Here is a 17381-nt window from a genome sequence, read left to right as displayed (position 1 = left end):
CTGGGCTCTGGGGCATTCCAGCAACCAGATGGCAGGCAGGAGGACCCAGCCCGACCACGGTGCCCTGGACTGCACTTCCTTGAGTGGAGACCAAGCTTGATGCGTACAGACACCCCAAGTGGTGAGGAGCCAATGTTCCGGAACATCTGAGACGCTGGTTAAGTCCTGCTGCCACCCTGGGCTGCTCTCTTCCGCGCTCAGACGTCACGGGCCACCCTGTCCCCGTGTTGACGAGTCTGACATTGACTGCCCCCGCCTCTAAGGAGAAATGTGGGCTCCCCTGACCGTGTGCCCCTCAGGTCTAAGGCAGGCAGCTGCTTACCTTTGATTTCTTTGGTAAACTTGACCCTTTGGGAATCTGTCAGAGGTTTCTGTTGTTCTTCAATACTTTTAAAATCCAAGACTTCACAAACAAACTCAATGACTGGCTGTGCCTTATAGAACGCTGTTGCCGAGACTGTGGGCGGGAAGAGAAGACGTGACGGGGTCTGCCTGGCGCAGCCCCTTCCACGGCAGAGCCCCTGGCCAGGCGGGAGGGCACCTGGCTTCTGCACACCCTGCCCATGGAGCGGACTCGGAGCGGGAGTGTGGCAGCGGGGACTTGTGCTGGGGCACGGACTGCCACTGCCCATTCCGGCCAGGGCAGTGCTAGGGGCTGGCAGAGGCTAAGGTCACCTCTGAGTAAAGTAAAGCTGGGCTCTACAGCCACAAGCTGTGGGTTTTCTGGCAGTGTCTGACCACCTCCTGGCCTCCATCTCGCTGAAGTTTATCCAAGACAAGGGCAGTGGGAGCCCCCCGCAGCACCCTGAGCCAGCGTCTGGGGAGGGGACCCCGCAGAGGCTCTGATGGTCGAGCCTCAGCACTGCTGCCCTTGCTCATGAGCAGGTGCAGGCAGAGCTGGCCTCAGGGGCCCTCCCCGAGCCCCACCCTGGCACCGGGGCTCTGCTTACCATCGATATTCAGCATCATCTTCCAGAGAGAAGGCCGGACGGACTGATGGAAGCCAAACCACACCTCTCGGCCCCCACCCAGCGGGTTGGAGCAGCCCTCGGATGCCGTGAAGAAGGAGCGGCCCACGGGGGTGTACCTGGAACAGGAGCCTCGTCTAGGGGGGCCGGTGGGCACACACCCTGAGGATGGCCAATGTGCGGGGGACATGCAGGAGAACGTCCCCCCGAGAGCTGAGGGCACGTGGCCTGGTCCTGCCTCCCGTTTCCCGCAGGACCTCCCACCTCGATGCCTCGCCTGCAGCCAGCACTTCACACCTTTCTCGGGCGGGGTGGGCAGGGGTGCAAGTGCAGGTGACCGCGGTCAGCCAGCTAGACAGGCCCTTCCCAGGCCTCAGGGCATCTGGCGCTGAAGGCCAAGGACCTCTCGTAGACCAAGCCCCCGGGCCACGCCCGCTCCACTCAGCTCCTCCACAGGGCGGAGAGGGAGACGCTGAACTCAGATCTCACTTGGGGATGGTGGGTCTGCATGTGGAAGGATCCACACCCCTCCCGGGGCCAGTTCCCACCGGGGCTCAGAGCTAGAGGCCCCCACACTCTCAGGGCAGCGGTCAGCGGCTGTGGCATCGCTGAGGGTCCCCAAGGGAAGACCCTGATGCCTGCAGACACAGCCGCCAAACAGACACGCGGCCCGCTCTCTGCCTCCCCTCAGACGTGCTCATCCTGCCTCTTTCTCCACTTTTCCCAAAGACTTTCCTCCTGATAATAAAGGTAACTTGGTGATTAATTCAAAGGGATTTGGTGGGGGGAGAGAACAATCACAGCAGTTCCTGCTGCTCATTTAAAAAATGGATTTGACATTTTGGCAACAACCCTTAGGAGCTGTTGTTTTTTTTCCTTTCATCTATCTACCCCCCCGCCCCAGCAACAGTTCCAAGCAGTGACAGACTACATTTGGGGGTGGTGGGGACCCCTGCCCTGACGGACAGCCTGCTCTATCTGCAGAACAGCAGGGCCCCCTGTGAAAACCCACCCGGCCCTTCAAGGCACCTCCTCTTACACTCACATCTCAGAGTTCTTGTCAGGGTTGGGAAAGCGCAGTTTGGAGGTTCATTTCAGTTTCAACTGTTCCTTCTTTTACTTAATCATTCAAACAGTTCCTGAGGTCCCACTGTGCAGGACACATGTGGAAGGAAGAGGCGATCCCGGGAGAAGCCCAAGCTCCCGCATGGGGACCTATGCAACTCTTGAGCCTCTGTCTGGTCAATTACGAGCCATCCAAGTGTCCCAGCAAGTCCAAATGCAGTGATTAGTGGGGGTAAAACCCCACAGGATAGAGCCAAAGTGGGAAACCCCCAAGGTCCTGAAAGGCTCCTCCACGTGGCACAGGCCAGCTGAGCACAGAGCTGGAACACGGGTGCGCAGGCGACCGAGAAACGGGGCCCATCTCACGTGCCGGGTGGAGCGACCGTGCGCCCAGAGTCAGGGAGTGTGTGCCTGTCTTGGGACACAGGGAGCGGGTGAAGGCAGCTGCTGGGGGATCCTGGGCGATTCCTCCTTCTCTGGTGGGACTGTGTGCGCCTGAGAGTGCTTTCTCCACCTCTGTGTGCCTGAGACTCCGCCAGCTCACTTTCCTGGCAGGCACTGCTGCTGCTCTTGCCCTATAAACCCGTGTGTGTCACCACCCGGACCCCCAGGCCCAGCGCATCCCGGGAGAGCAGATTCACGTTCTCAGGAAACGGGGGCGTCGGAGGCAGACCCTCCTGCTCCTCTGGCCCCCACCCCACAGGTGGTCCTCACCTCATGGATGGCAGATGCCTCATGACCACGTCCAGGGCCTGGATCGTCTCAAAGGGGACGCTGGGCAGCCGCCCCGAAAGTGCATCGTGTAACGCCTGTAAGCTCACGCAGGACACCCACTTGATGGACACCTTGAAGATGCGGTCCTTCCCTTCTCCCGGCAGCGTGACCTCCAGCTCCACCTGGGAGGGGACCCGAGCACACGGCTACTCATGCGTTCTGAGGAAGCCAGTGTGGAGCTTCCACGGCCCCGAAAGGCGCCTCCCCATGGCCAAGCCAGCCAAGCACAGTTTCCACACAAGTTTCCCCACTCAGCCCCGCTCAGCTCCTCTACAGGGCGGAGAGGGCGACGCTGAGCTCAGACCTCGCTTGGGGGTGATGGGTCTGCGTGTGGAAGGGTCTGCACCCCTCCCGGGGCCAGCCGGCTTCCAGAGCACCCACAGTCAGGGAGACTCAGCCGGTCCTCCACCCAACGGAACAGGGATGAGCGTGCCGCCCCTCCCGACCCGGAGGTCCCGGCCTCCCAAGTCTGAGCAGATATACACGGGTGCCGGAGCCAGGGGCCAGCACTGCCGGGGGCTGGGCGGCTTCTGAGAGGCGGAAACCCCAGGACGGGGAAAGCAGGACGCAGGCACAAACAAGGCTGTTCTTGGGTCGGAGGAAGGGGGTGTGGGCAGCTCTCTGGGGGTCCTGGGCAGTTATTCTTTCTCGGGTGGGACTGGGAAAACTGCAGAGGATGTGGGATGGGGGGCTCCTGTTTCCCGGGTCTCTGAGTCCACAAGCTAGTTTTGCAGCGAATAAATCATGAGCATGAGCCTTCTCAGAACAGACTCGAGATAAAACAGAGCAAGACACTACCAATGATCGAGATGGACAGACGTTTCCAACCTTTCTGTCGGATTAGACTTGTCTCCAGTACGATGCGGGGAGACCACAGTCACTCAGTGGAGGATGTGGACAGTGGGGACATCATACCCCAGGCTCAGCCTCGAGCAAACAAGCCGCAACACTGTTGGAGGGCTGTCTGTGCCCGCCTGTGCACAGAAGTGCCGCGGGACAGCATCACCAGGGCCAAGAAGGCAGAGAAAGCAGCTTCAACCACCACCACGAAAGCGCAGACGGGGGCCAGTGTCAGAGGCCCTGCCACTCACTCGTGATGACGGGGGTGGGGATAGGGGCTCATTCTCACTCTCGCCTCACCCCCAACGCCTGCACTATCCCTCCGCTCACCCCCGCCCTCGGGGAGCGCTGCCTCTTACACTGCTACCCGCCCTCAGACACCCCAGAGCAGCGACCAGACCACACGGAGCCCTGCACACCTAGGACTCACGCAGGCCCCAAACCAGACACGGCCCGGGCTCCGTCCAGGGACCAGCAGAGTGTGAGAAAGGAGCCCGTTCTTCCCAGCGGATGGGTTTCAAGCACCTAACACTGAGCAGAAGCAGCTAGCCAGACGGCTGCGACAGTAAGATTCATCTCAAGACAGAGGACATGTTAAGGGTGCACACACAGCCAGTGAAAGCCGTCAAGAGAGCACCAGCTTAACCCGAGTCGTCAGGACGGGGACTGTGAGGGCAGCCGGGGAGGGGTGAGTAAGGCCGGCAGAGACCTGCGTGTGGCGGCAGAGCGCGGCCAGGAGGTGGGGGGGACTCACACCCGCTCCCCTCACACACTGACTCCAGCAGGCACATCACGCCCACTGTGCTCGGGAGCCGGTGCTAAATTAGATGGCTGTTAATGTCATTCTTCAGAAATGCCTCTATAATCCCACCAAGTGGGGATTTGGTGGGGCGTTTCCCTTCAGGAAGAGGTCCTCCTGTTTTCAAGTAGAGTCCAGACCAGCCTCCTCTCAGTCCCTGGCAAAAAGGGAACGGAAGAAGCTCCAGGCTCTGCGACATTCTCCGTCAGACACGCCTCAAGAGGCCGCACTCTGCAGCCTGACCGGGCAGGCGGCTCCTCCGGGATGCCGTCTATAACGCGGGACAGTGGGCGCCCCCGGCCTCACAGACGCCGTGCGTATGAGGACACCAGCGCACGGAAGCCATGATCAGGAAGATGCCCCCCGCCACCTTCTCACCATGGGCAGCGTCAGCAGAAGCACCACCGCAGGCCTGGAAGATGGGAGACGGCCCCGAGGGCTGACCTCTGCAGTCAGACAGAAGTCACACGCTGGGTCCTTCCTGTCTGAGTGTCACCGGGGTGACAGAGCAGAGTCCCACCTGGAGCCGCCCTGCGGCTGGGGAGAGCACCAGGGAGGGCCGGGAGCACCGCTCGCCATGGGCTCTGCTCACCCAGCCGTCCACAGACCCACAGGGGGAGCACCATGGGCAACAAGCGAACACGCTCCTGGCTGCAACTCACGTCGTGTCCCTGCTGAAGACAAGCCAGGAGCAACACCTGTATGGCGAGCAGACCAGACAGCTCCTCAGTCTCCTGCACGGAGAAGGGAAGGGGGACCTGGCGTGCAGGGGGCTTTCAGCCAGCACGGGGTTGGCAGGGAGGAGGGAGGGCTGGCAGGAGAGACAAGGAGCAGAGGACAACAGCTGCCCGCTGGGGGTCCGGGACCCAGGCACGGTGTGGACACCCCAGGCAGCCACCAGCAGACTGGGGCAACTGGGGACATTAAAGGATTTCCTCTTACTACACAATTGCCTGTGATGCAAAAAAAAAAAAGTAGTGTATGGAAAAAAGAGCACACATAAAAGGAAAAAAAAAAAAGGTGACTCTTTGCTACAAGATGTAAACGTATGGGAAGGGAAAAGGGTATCATCTCACATGAGCTCCCAAACAGAAGAAGAGATAAACTGCTGCACCTTGCAAATATGTGACAGATGTTACAGGTCACTGGAAGGAGGGGTCTGGAATCTGGAGACTCCACCCAAACCAGACCCTGAGGCTGTGGTCAGCTTCTCTAAGCCCACTTGAGGAAAGAATGAAGATGGGAGGGCTTCCAGCTAAGAGACACTAGGTCGCTCAATGGTAAAGAATCAGCCTACCAACGCAGGAGACGTGGGTTCGATCCCTGGGTCAGGAAGACCCCCTGGAGGAGGAAATGGCAACCCATCCAGTCTTCTTGCCTGGAGAATCCCATGGACAGAGGAGCCTGGCAGCCACAGTCCACAGGCCGCAAAGACTTGGACACAAGTGAGCACACATGCAAAGCACCCACCAAGACCTGGTGAGACGCCCGCCAGACGTGGCACCAGGCACCGCACGAGCAGCGGCTACGACGGCAGACGCCCAGCAGACGTGGCGCCAGGCACCCCACGAGCAGCGGCTACGACGGCAGACGCCCACCAGACGTGGTGCCAGGCACCCCACGAGCAGCGGTTACGACAGCAGAGGCGAGCCCTCGGCCTGCAACCGTCACTGTTAGCATCTGCTAAGTGTGTGCCAGGCCCCCGGCGCTGTAACAAGTACTTTAGACCCTGACGCCCCTCCCGGCATGATTTGAGACCAGGAGCGCAGGCATCACTCAGGAGAGCTGCTTAAAGCTGGAGACACCCCAGACCCAGAACCAGAAGCAGCACTTAACAGAGGTGCCAGGGCTATTGGGGAGGCACGAAGAGTGGAGAAGCCGTCTCAGGGTGCATTCACTCACGGGGTGGGGCACAAGGACCCAGGCAGGCGGCTGCCACACCGCCTTCCATTTTACAGGGTGGCAAGAGAGGCAGCTCGCCCGAGGCCCCACTACTACTCAGGGACAGGAAGGCACTTGGCTCACACCCACTACCACCCCGGCGCCTGTGTCGACGTCGACAACGACATGTCTCAGCTCTGACCACCACGTATCCTCCCCCATCCCTTCTGAAGGAAAATATTCCTCAGGGCCCCCAGTACCTAATTAAAAATATGAACAGACAACACTGTGAGTAAACTCCCTAGGCTTTTCTTTCTTATACAACTTTAAACAAAAACAAATGTGCAAATTAAACACAAAACTTTATAACTAATACATTTGAAATGGAATGTATTGCATGGAATTCTCTAGGCAAGAAGACTGGCGTGGGTCTACCCCATTCCCTTCTCCAGGGATTGAATTTGGGTCCCCCACATTGTAGGCAGATTCCTTCCCATCTGAGCATGAGGGAAGCCCCATTTCAAAGGCAGAGAGCATGTTCATTTGCAAGAGGTGGTTCTGCTCAGCTGACTGGCTGGCATCAGGTCCCCAGAGCCAGGCAGGGCTGGTAAGAGGCAGGCTGTTATCTCAGGGGCCCTCATCACTGCCCTGCCCAGCCTCAGCCCTAACAGAGGCCTCCTATCAGAGCACCGCAATTCCCAGCCATGCTGCTGGGAGCTGCAACAACTGCCCCTGCTGGCCATCCAGCCCAGTAGAGGAGCTTAGTCATCTTAAGATTATCATTAAAATGCAAAAGCAAAACCACAATGTCCTGTCTGCAGAGAACTTGCAGGTGACAGGGCAGTAGCCTCAGATCCTCTAAGCTCTGAGCTATTTTCCTTCTCAGGGACTCTTTTGGTAAGAGGCTAACTCTGTAGGTCATTCCTAAAGGGAATCAGCTTTTACATTCTTATTGGGATAATTGTTCAATTACTTGTTTGTGTTTTGATGTTGTTCACCCCCCACCCCCCAGGACATGTAAAAATGATTTCCACGCCGTCTTTGGTCTTCCTCTCTTAAAAACAACACCTATCATCAAAGCAGGGCAGCCCAGTGACTGGAAGATGTGCCAAGAAGTGGCAGCTGCTAGGCAGAAGGGTTAGCGCTTTTTAAATAAAGCCACAGCAAAGATAAAGACAATAAGGAGAGGTGACATGTTAATCCAACCACGACTCCCAGGTTGATGAATCATGGTATCACTTTGGACGAATCGCTGATTACAGCCGAGTGACCGCTTGCTTTTGCTGCCAACATGGCACCCGTCTACACCTGCACGAACACACTTCTCTCTACGTCTTCACAGACCCACCCCATGATGCAGGCTCCTGTCTGGGGTTGGCCTGGAGCATGCGCGTAGGTGTGTGGTTCACATTTAAAAGTTTCATGGTTTTGGGATGTTCTCAGTGTCTCTCTCTGGACTCAGATGACGTCACCCTCTGCTGCTGCAAACCAGAGCCCACAGATGATGGTGTGCACGGACCCTACCGTGAAGCACACGACCGCTGGGGGCTCTCTGCCCGTGGGGGAAGTGACTCTGCGTTGTGACGAGAGGAACAGCAGGCTTAACCTCTCACACACTGCTCCACCCAACCCGCCTCCGTGAGCTCACCTTATCCCTCCCGATCGGAAGGGGCATCGCTGTGTAGAGATTCTTCCTTCCGTCAAACACTGGTTTCCGATCCCCAAAGATCTGTGTTTTAAAGTGCTGAACCATATGTTCCACTATTTCCCTGAAACAAGACAGAATTTGAGCAAAACGTCAATAAAACCAGGGAAAGGGCATACAAGGATGACATTCTTTGGACAGTGGTTTTAAAGCAATTTTGATAAGCCCTGTGGCTCGTTTTAATAACCTGACTTTCAACTTCCTTCTACAAGAAACCAAACTAGACCCTTGGGTGGTTTACACTCACTCACCCCAAGGCTCAAACACAGGAGAACCCCTTCCACAACCTCACTGTGCATGCGCGTCCAGCAGACAGCGTGCCCCCCTGAGGCTGAGGGCCCTGACCTGTGAGGGAGCACCCCGGCCCATGGACACCAGTGGCCGGCGCGGGCTGGCCTCGCACTTCTGTGACCGGCAGCAGAACACGCGCTATGTGCTGCTGCCTTTTCAGTCTGGGCTCTGGAACAAAGACCCTGAACCTGACACGGAGGTTTGCTGTTGTAAGCGACAGAGATTCTGGGGCGGTCAGCTCCTTGGGCAGCAGGAACCCAGCGGGCACGAAGCAGCTGTTCTGCTGTGGGGCTCGAGGACTGAACGGGCTGTGAGTCCACCTCGCCCTGCTCTGCCTGCCTGTCCACCCACCAGCCTCTCCGGACACCCTGCACAGCAGCACTGCACGCCCACCTGACCCTGTCAAGGGCAGAGGATGGGGAGGCGCGCCAGAGCTCAGCTTTGCTCTAAGCCTCTGCCTCTGCTTCGCTGGCTTCACGAGGAACGCACCAAGCCTCTGACACCCACCGAGAGAGCCTGGCCCAGAAGGTACGAAGCCTCCAGGACAGCTGGTGCCACTCTGACCCCATCCCCGCCACCCCAACCAGCAGCCGGGGTGCAATCTCACCTGCCGCTCCACACACTACCCTGGGCCACCCACGACAAGGCGGCCCCTTCCTCCACGCTGTCTCCAGACCATTGCTCCCCAAGCTTCAAGGACCCCATCTTCTTGGTCAAGACTTCACCATCAACTCAAGGTCCAGATGGCTCTATTGGGATGTTCCATCCACATTCAAAGAACAAATCACCCAACCAAATTCAAGTTTATTGTGAACAGAATTAAGAGGGCACACACCCCAACTTTTCTCTTAAACACGATGAGGCAATTATGGGACAACCTCACTTATAAACACAGATGCAGAACAAAATAAGAGAAAGCCCCACCCTTCATGGCTCCTCTCTCCCAGGATTGGAGTAAATCAGCCAAACCAATGTGGTCCTCCCTAAAGGGACCAGTGAAGTCTATTACAGTGAAGAGCGGACTGCACACTTCACAGTCAAGTGTGCAGGGGATGAGGGACAGGGGACAGCTAGTTCCAAGGGGCATACATGATTCTTTTATTGGGGCGCTGAAAACACTGTGAGGTGTTTATTTATTTATTTATTTTTTGCCATGAGTGAGATGTTTAAAAACAAAACCACCAACCGACAAACCATATTCATGGACAGGAATATTCAATTTCCCAAACAAATTCACTCTCTCAATCCCAATAAAAACCCAGAGGGGTTAATTTTTACCTGACAAGATTTAATAAACTGCAAAATGTATTTGGAAATAACGAAGGATAAAGGCAGGGAGGGACAGACAAGCTGAACTCAGGACAGACTCGAGGACCCAGAAAATGACCCACAGAGGCAGACATTTCACTCCTGAGAGAAGGAGCAAGAGAGACAGGACAGAGCGCAGGCGAACCGACCTAACAAGGCAGACAGAAAAAAAAAAAAAAAAAAAAGAAAGAGAGCAGAGACAGCAGACACACCTGTGACTCCAGGGGCTGATGAGGGACACAGGTGAGGGAGACGGAGAGCTACACAAGCTTCCAGTTATAAAAGCATATGTCACCAAACATTTTTGATGTATTCTTTGGTTAATTTCTAATTTCACAGATTTTTGCATTAACACCTTCTCACTGTGAATTTCAAATACGGATAATGCCCTAAGTCTGCCTAGACCACCTCTACTTCAGTTCTCTTCCCGGAAGCAACCTGATTATCTTCAAAGCTATGCATTTTCTATAAATACACAAGTACATTAAAAAAAGAAAACAAACAACGTATTGTTTTTTTAAACACATGACATCAAACACATGGTTCTGGAGCTTGCTGTTTTCCCAGGATTGTGTTTAAGACCTTCCCTTGTCATTATATATAGAAAGACCCACCAAGTCTAGAGATAGAAATGTCACTGTACCATGTACTATAACGTGATACTGACAAACCATATGGTTGTCTGTATTCCCAGGTGTGGTACTCACACTGTGAAGCTCCATTTCCCTGCTGTCCATGGTCTCAGTGTTCCACGGTGTGTTTATTTAACCATCCCCAGTGGGTGATGTGAAACGATTTCTTTTCCCTCACTTTTTGCCATGACAATAGTAGATGTGCTTGTACACATCTCTTTGGGATAAACACTTGGGAGCAGAACTGGTGAGTCCAGGATACATGGTGCACTAAGCCACCTTCTGAGAAGTCTGCACGGGTGTACACTTTCTCCCATGAGCAGCAGGCTGCAAACCGCACGGCCAGGCTGTTCCGCCCCCGCTTCCCCAGTACAGACAGCTCCTGCTCCGTGCTCTTCAGGAGCCACTTGACCGAGCTCAAGAGGAGTACGAGGGAAAGGACAGTCAGAGACCAGGAGCACACCTTCTTCTTTCAAGCAGCCCATCCTGTGCATCTGAGCATGGGAAGTGCTAATTCTGACCTCCTGACAAGGGTTCCGGTGCTGGCGGAAAGGCCCGCACGGCCTGGACGAGCCCGGGCACTGGCTGCTGTGGGTGCCCCGCCGCAGCCACCGTGGCACTGGAAGCCTCCTGAGGGACTCTGCCGTATACTGAACCCCTCCCACAGCACCGCTCCGGACGGGGACTGGCTGTGCTGCCAGGGACGAGAGCGCACTGGGCTAGTATTCACAATGACGCATCAGAACGTGTGTAGACGGCATTTTTCTCCCAGTGCTGCACGAAGCCTCAGGAACTCAGAACTGACACGTGCTTTAACACAGACTGCAGCATGGAAGCACATGGGATTCTGAGGACTCCCTGAACAGCGTCAGTCTGGGAGACCTCCTGCGTCTGACTCGCTCCCACTCCGGGCTCCTGTCTCCTGCCCACTGGGAACGTGAACCGCATCTCCCTCGGCCCACCGTAGCCCACTGGCACAGTGCAGGTTCCACAGTGGTAGCATGGCTGGAGAGAGGGACTATGTCAAGGTGCTAGCGTGTCGTGCGTTCTTCTAACACAGAAACTTTACTTCTGACATTTTTCCAAGCTCTTAGGATTGATTACAATTTTGAGATTGAACCTGAGCCAAGGTCCATCAGAATTACCAGCAAAATGAATGCTGAAGGCACGTACATGGAAGTAGGCAGAGACTTTCGGGTGGACTCTAAACCCAGGGGAGCCGCACGGCACACCAGCAGTACCTGGGCTGGCCTGGCCGCAAAATGCAGCTCAAGCCTCATCTGGGCTACTTCCTGCTTGACTCAAGGCAATTTCTAGACACGGGGCAACTTCAGAACCTTGCAGTCATAATGACAACAGGTCTGTGAGAGTACAGTCAGGTAAAAACATCCCATTTTAATCACCATCAGCCTTTTTCTGCTGCCAGATGACAAAACCTTAGTCATGCCTATTTTCATAAAAGAAAGCTTCTTGTACACTGTGGTTGATGGCATAATAAAAGCCCACTGCTGCCATGCCAATCCAAAGCTCAGGAAACATGCTGTTCCATGCCGTCGTTTTGGCTCTATGAGTATATCCAAATCACAGATTCTCACAGGATTCTGTCCCAAGGAGACTCAAAATCAGACAAGCCCGTCCATGGAGCGTCTCAAAGCATGTAAGGCACATTAAAGATCCCAGAAGACCTTTAGTAAACAAAGCTGTCTGAAACCAGTTGTGCCCAAAATTCTAGTTTACACACACATTTTTTAGTAAGCACATATTTAAAGGACCTCATATAACTGTCAAGTATTGTTTCTTTGGAGACATGTCTTTTGGGGATAAATATGCAGAAATAGAATTGGTGGGTCAAAGGGTGTGTACTATTTTTATTTTAACATGTACACCAAGTCACTTTCTAAAAAGTCTGAACCAATGTGTACCAGCCACACTGAGTGCATCCAACTGTTTAGTTTTACAGATAAGGGAAAACAAGCCCCAAGCATTCTTCCTCTTACAAAGACTCATCAGGAGAAAATTTACAGCCAAGAGTACTTTATAGGGTACCAGCACAAACCAGTTGCAGAATTCTGCAACTCAGAATTCTGTTTCTAACCATGACAAAGTAGGAAGACGTATCCTCCCGTCCTACAAAACTAGTGAGAACATGAGAACCATTTATGGCCCTGGAAATCAGGCCATTTAGGGCTGTGATCAGTGGGGAAGGAAAACACACATCCACTCTGCTGGGAGTAATTTCCAAACCACAACATGAGATAGGAGCATTAGCGAGCAGCAGTGTTGTCCTGAGGAGACGGGAGCAGAAGAGGTGGGAATCTGTGCGGCTAGATACCAGAGAAAATAGCAAATACGTGATGTTCCGTTAACAAAAAACCCACGATCCAAGTGAGGAAGCAAAGAAAGGTGATGTGTAATCTAAGGGAAAACCTGCCAATAGAAACAACCCCTGAGATGACCCATATGTTGTAATTAGCAGACACGAGCTACTATAATAAATATGCTATTACTATAAACACATTCAAAGTCATCAAGAAAAAAGATGAGGATGAACAGATGAGAAACAGCAGAGAATGTAAACTATGGAAAAGAACCAAATGGGAATCCCAGGACCAAAAAGTACAGTATATCAATGAAAAAAATTTATTGGATGGTTACCACCGAAGACTAGATATTACCAAAAAAGAGGAGGGGAGGAATAAAGTTAAAGAGAGATCGACGAAGGTGACCCAAACCGAGAAAAGAAGGGCAACTTTTTTTAAAAATTACAGTCACAAGACAGTATCACATGGTCTAACATATACAGAATTGCAATCCTGGTAGGAGAAGAGGAAACTGAACAGGAAAAACAGTTAAAGAAATGATGGCCAGTATTTCACCCAAATAACATGAAAGACACAAACATACAAATCTAAAAAACTAAAGGATCCCAAGAAGGAAAAATACAAAGAAAACTCTACCTACGTACATCACAGTCAAACTGCTAAAAGGCAAAATTAAATAGAAAGTATTTTGAGGAAGAAGGCAGATACATACTGGGGAACTACAATTAAAAAAACAGAACAAAATAAATCCCTGAGATTTCATCAGAAGAAATGAGGATTAAAAGACAATGCTTAATCCCTCAGTCGTGTCCGACTCTTTGAGACCCCATGGACTGTAGCCCACCACGCTCCTCTGTCCATGGGGCTTCTCCAGGCAAGGGTACTAGAGTGGGTTGCCATGTCCTCCTCCAGGGGATCTTCCCAACCCAGGGATCAGACTTAGGTCTCCTGTACTGCAGGCAGATTCTTTACCATCTGAGCCACCAGGGAAGCCCAAAAGTCAATGTAATAACATCTAATTTAAGGTACTGGGGGGAAACTGCCAGTTTAAAATTCTACATCCAGCAAAAATCTTTCAAAAATGAGGAGAAAGTAACCATATTTTCAGATTTTAAAAAATGCTGGGAGGATTCATCGCGGGCAGGTTTGCACAAGGGCAAATGGACTGGAAATCCTTGGGGGTCTCCCAGGGCAGGTTTGAATCCTGTTTATTACTACACATCTCTCACGTCTACTTCTGCTTCATTGACCACTCTAAAGCCTCTGGCTGTGTGGATCACAACAAACTGTGGAAAATTTTTAAAGAGATGGGAATACTGGACCACCTTATTTGTTTCCTGAGAGATCTGTATGCAAGTCAAAAAGCAACAATTAGAACTTACATGGAACTGGTTCAAAATGGGAACCAGTTGGGAAAGGAGTATGACAAGCCTGTAAACTGCCAGTGTTTAACTTATATGCAGAGTGCATTATGTGAAATGCTGGAACAGATGAATCACAAGCTGGAATCAAGACTCCTGAGAGAAATACCAACAACCTCAGATATGCAGAGGATACCACTCTAATGGCAGAAAGTGAAGAGGAACTAAAGAGCCTCTTGAGGATGAAAGAGGAGAGTGAAAAAGATGGCTTAAAACTCAACTTAAGATCATGGCATCCAGTCCCCTCCTTTCATGGCAAATAAGATGGGGGGAAAAGTGGAAGCAGTGACAGACTTTATTTTCTTGGGCTTCAAAAATCACTGCGGATGGTGACAGCAGCCATGAAGTTAAGGGGCTTGCTCCTCGGAAGGAAAGCTATGACAAACCTAGACAGTGTATTAAAAAGCAGAGACATCACTTTGCTGACAGTGATTAGTACAGTCAAAGAAATGATTTTTCCAGTAGTCATGTATGAATGTGGGAGTTGGACAATAAAGAAGGCTGAGTGCCAAAGAACTGATGCTCTCAAGTTGTTTCTGTGGAAGACTCTTAAGAGTCCCTTGGACTGCAAGGAGACCAAACCAGTGAATCCTTAAGGGAAATCAACCCTGAATATTTATTGGAAGGACCGATGCTGAAGCTCTGATACTCTGGCCACCTGATGAGAAGAGCCAACTCATTGGAAAAGACCCTGATGCCGGGAAAGACTGAGGGCAGGAGGAGAAGGGAGCAGCAGAGGATGAGATGGTTGGATGGCGTCACCGACTCAATGGACATGAGTGTGAGCAAACTCTTAAGAGACAGTGAAGGACAGGGGAGCCTGATGTGCTGCAGTTCATGGGGTTGCAAAGGGTTGGACACGACTTAGCAACTGAACAACAAAAGAAACGAAAAGTGGAAAGGAAAATAAGCCTCAGCCTGGGTGAAAACATTTCCAGTATAGACTCAAACCTAGATACACTAGTTAAAAGCCCTACAAATCAGTAACAAGACAAATACAACCCATAAAATAGGGGTAAGACCTCAACAGATATTTTACTAAAAAGTAACACATGAAAAGGTGCTCAGTTCATTGGTTATCAAGAAATGGAAGTTAAACCACAATAAGTCAGTGATGGACAAGGAGGCCTGGCGTGCTGCAGTCCGTGGGGTCGCAAACAGTTGGACATGACTGAGCAACCAAATTGAGCTGAAGAAACCATTACACCCTCACTGAAATAGCAACAGTCACAGGGACTAACTGAGCTGAGCGCTGACGGCGGCAGGTGGAGCAGCAGAGCCTCACGGCTGTCGGGAGCGGAAGATGGTGCGATCGCGTCCCACGCAGTGAAAGCTGCACTACCCTCTGACCCACCTACTCCACCCCAGGTATTCATCCAAGAGAAGCGAAAGCTCGTCCACAAGAAAGACTTGAACGAGCATGTTCCCAGGAGCTTCATTCATCACAGCAGAGCGCCAGAGCACCGAATGGAAGGACGAGTAAATGAATGATAAAATAATTGCTTCACTACACATTCCTCTGCAGCAAGAGCAAGAAGGTCTTAACTCGCACAGAGCCGCAGGTCAGCCTCACAGCCCGCTGAGTGAGAGAAGCAAGGTGAAGGCGGCTCTCTCGCAGGCCGGGGGCTGGGAGGGCTGGGGCACGGGGCAGCTTTCTGGGGTAAACCCTCACTGAGCTGCACAATGACAGTGTGCACTCACTGTATCTCAACACAAGCATGTTAAAAAGCAAAGAACACAATGGAAGCTTCCCTGAGGGAAAGAGGACCCAAGGGATCTGCTGAGAACTGAAGGGTGGATTCGTCTTAAAAGACAGACAAAACAGAATACCTGTTAACTCTCCTTGGGCATTTCTCTGGCTTGATATCCAACTCATAGTGATAGATGTCAATTTTTGGAATGTCCATTTCAAAGAAGTTGGCCTGTAACTTGATTGTTCTCCCGGAGGTCCCGAAGTCGGGTCTGGGTGGAGGCTTGAAGGCATATCCTTGGATGGGTGGCGGTGGCGGAGCAGGAGGCGTGAGCGCTGGAACACAAAGAGGACGCCCGTGACCCAGGGCCCGGCTGCCCGCCGCCTCCCACCCAGGACTGGCCCGCAGGCCCGCCCTCCCGCCCTCTCCACTGCGCCACCTCCTCCTGGAGCTCTCCCCACTCTCGCCCGGGTCTGCCTGGTCAGAGCCCCCCAAGCACCAGGCTCGAGGCCCCCCTGAGCCGCGCTGCTCCTTGTCCCTGGCGGCCTCGACACTGAACCGCGCCTTCCTCCCGCAGGCTGCACTTGGCCCTCCTCACTTCTTAGGATGACAGGCTCCTCGCAGTTCAGACCCTGCCCAGGCCTGCGCCTCCATCAGGGAGTGAGCTGCGGCCTGCTCCACTGTCAAGACCCTTCCCACACACTTTCCACGGCTAACTGCTCAACAGTGCTCATCAATTTCATCTGCTTTTCCCTTGAATGCCTCCTTTCCTATTCACCTCGGCTCAGACGGTAAAGTGTCTGCCTACAATGCAGGAGACCCGGGTTCAATCCCTGGGTTGGGAAGATCTCCTGGCACTCCGGTATTCCTGCCTGGAGAATTCCATGGACGGAGGAACCTGGCAGGCTATAGCCCATGGGGTTGCAGAGTCAGACACAACTGAGCAACTTCACTCTCTCTGCCCCAGCTTGGGTTCCCGTGTCATCCTGGTGCGGACATGTCATCCAGGCGCCCCCCTCACCCTGCACAAACACTTCTTCGGCCCCCAGCACACAGCCCCAACACTGAGGCACTCATGCCTCAGCCTCATCTCCTGCTGCGAAGAGACCCCACCCCGCCCCCAAGAGCCAGCTCACACCTCCGAGCCCTGCACACACCGGCTCTGCCCACGAGCCCTGAGCAGTTCACTCAGTGCCACAGTGCCCGTGTGTCCAGCTCACCGAGCTCCACTTCCAGGACGAGTCTGCTGCGTGTGCTGTCAGCATCCTGGGCCCTCGGCCTCCCCAGTCAGACCACGAGCAGCTTGAGGATCTGGTCTGAGAGCGTCTGACTGCACAGGAGCCCAGACACATTGGATCTACCCCCCGCACTCACACCAGGGGAGGCCCAACTCAGATGGAAAAGGCTCGCCAGTGTCCTCTGCGATGGACCACCAAAGTCACGCAGAAGGGGTTCGCAACACCAAGAGTCAAAAAGCCAAGCCTCCCCAACACCAACACTCATGCAGACACCGTGATGCCACATCCCACAGACCACTTCCTCCACAACGCCCCTCTCCCAGGGGCTTCCGACAGCTATGCTTGGGTCAACACAGCATGCGACTACGCCTGCCATCTCTCAGCCAAGGCTCGTCACCCCCTTCTCTACCACAGACCAAAATCACCTCCTCACAAAGGGGCATCTCA

General features: G+C 53.4%; 1 protein-coding gene across 1 annotated transcript in view; it reads right to left on the bottom strand.

The window, feature by feature from the left end:
- AGO2 (argonaute RISC catalytic component 2) overlaps positions 1-16040 on the bottom strand; it is a 49115-nt gene extending 33075 nt beyond the window's left edge. Inside the window, exons 1-5 of the mRNA XM_040261739.1 lie at positions 15836-16040; positions 7976-8096; positions 2748-2929; positions 951-1087; positions 323-457 (exon numbers count right to left, since the gene is read on the bottom strand). Of these exons, the coding sequence (XP_040117673.1) occupies positions 323-457; positions 951-1087; positions 2748-2929; positions 7976-8096; positions 15836-15912 (652 nt within the window). The 5' untranslated portion in view covers positions 15913-16040. The remainder of the gene's footprint in view (positions 1-322; positions 458-950; positions 1088-2747; positions 2930-7975; positions 8097-15835) is intronic.
- Between the last annotated feature and the right edge of the window lie 1341 nt (positions 16041-17381).

Source organism: Oryx dammah, unplaced genomic scaffold (genome assembly GCF_014754425.2).
Source record: "Oryx dammah isolate SB20612 unplaced genomic scaffold, SCBI_Odam_1.1 HiC_scaffold_19, whole genome shotgun sequence".
Lineage (NCBI taxonomy): Eukaryota > Metazoa > Chordata > Mammalia > Artiodactyla > Bovidae > Oryx > Oryx dammah.
Note: the sequence above shows the minus strand (reverse complement) of the source record. Positions and strands in the feature narration are given on the sequence as shown.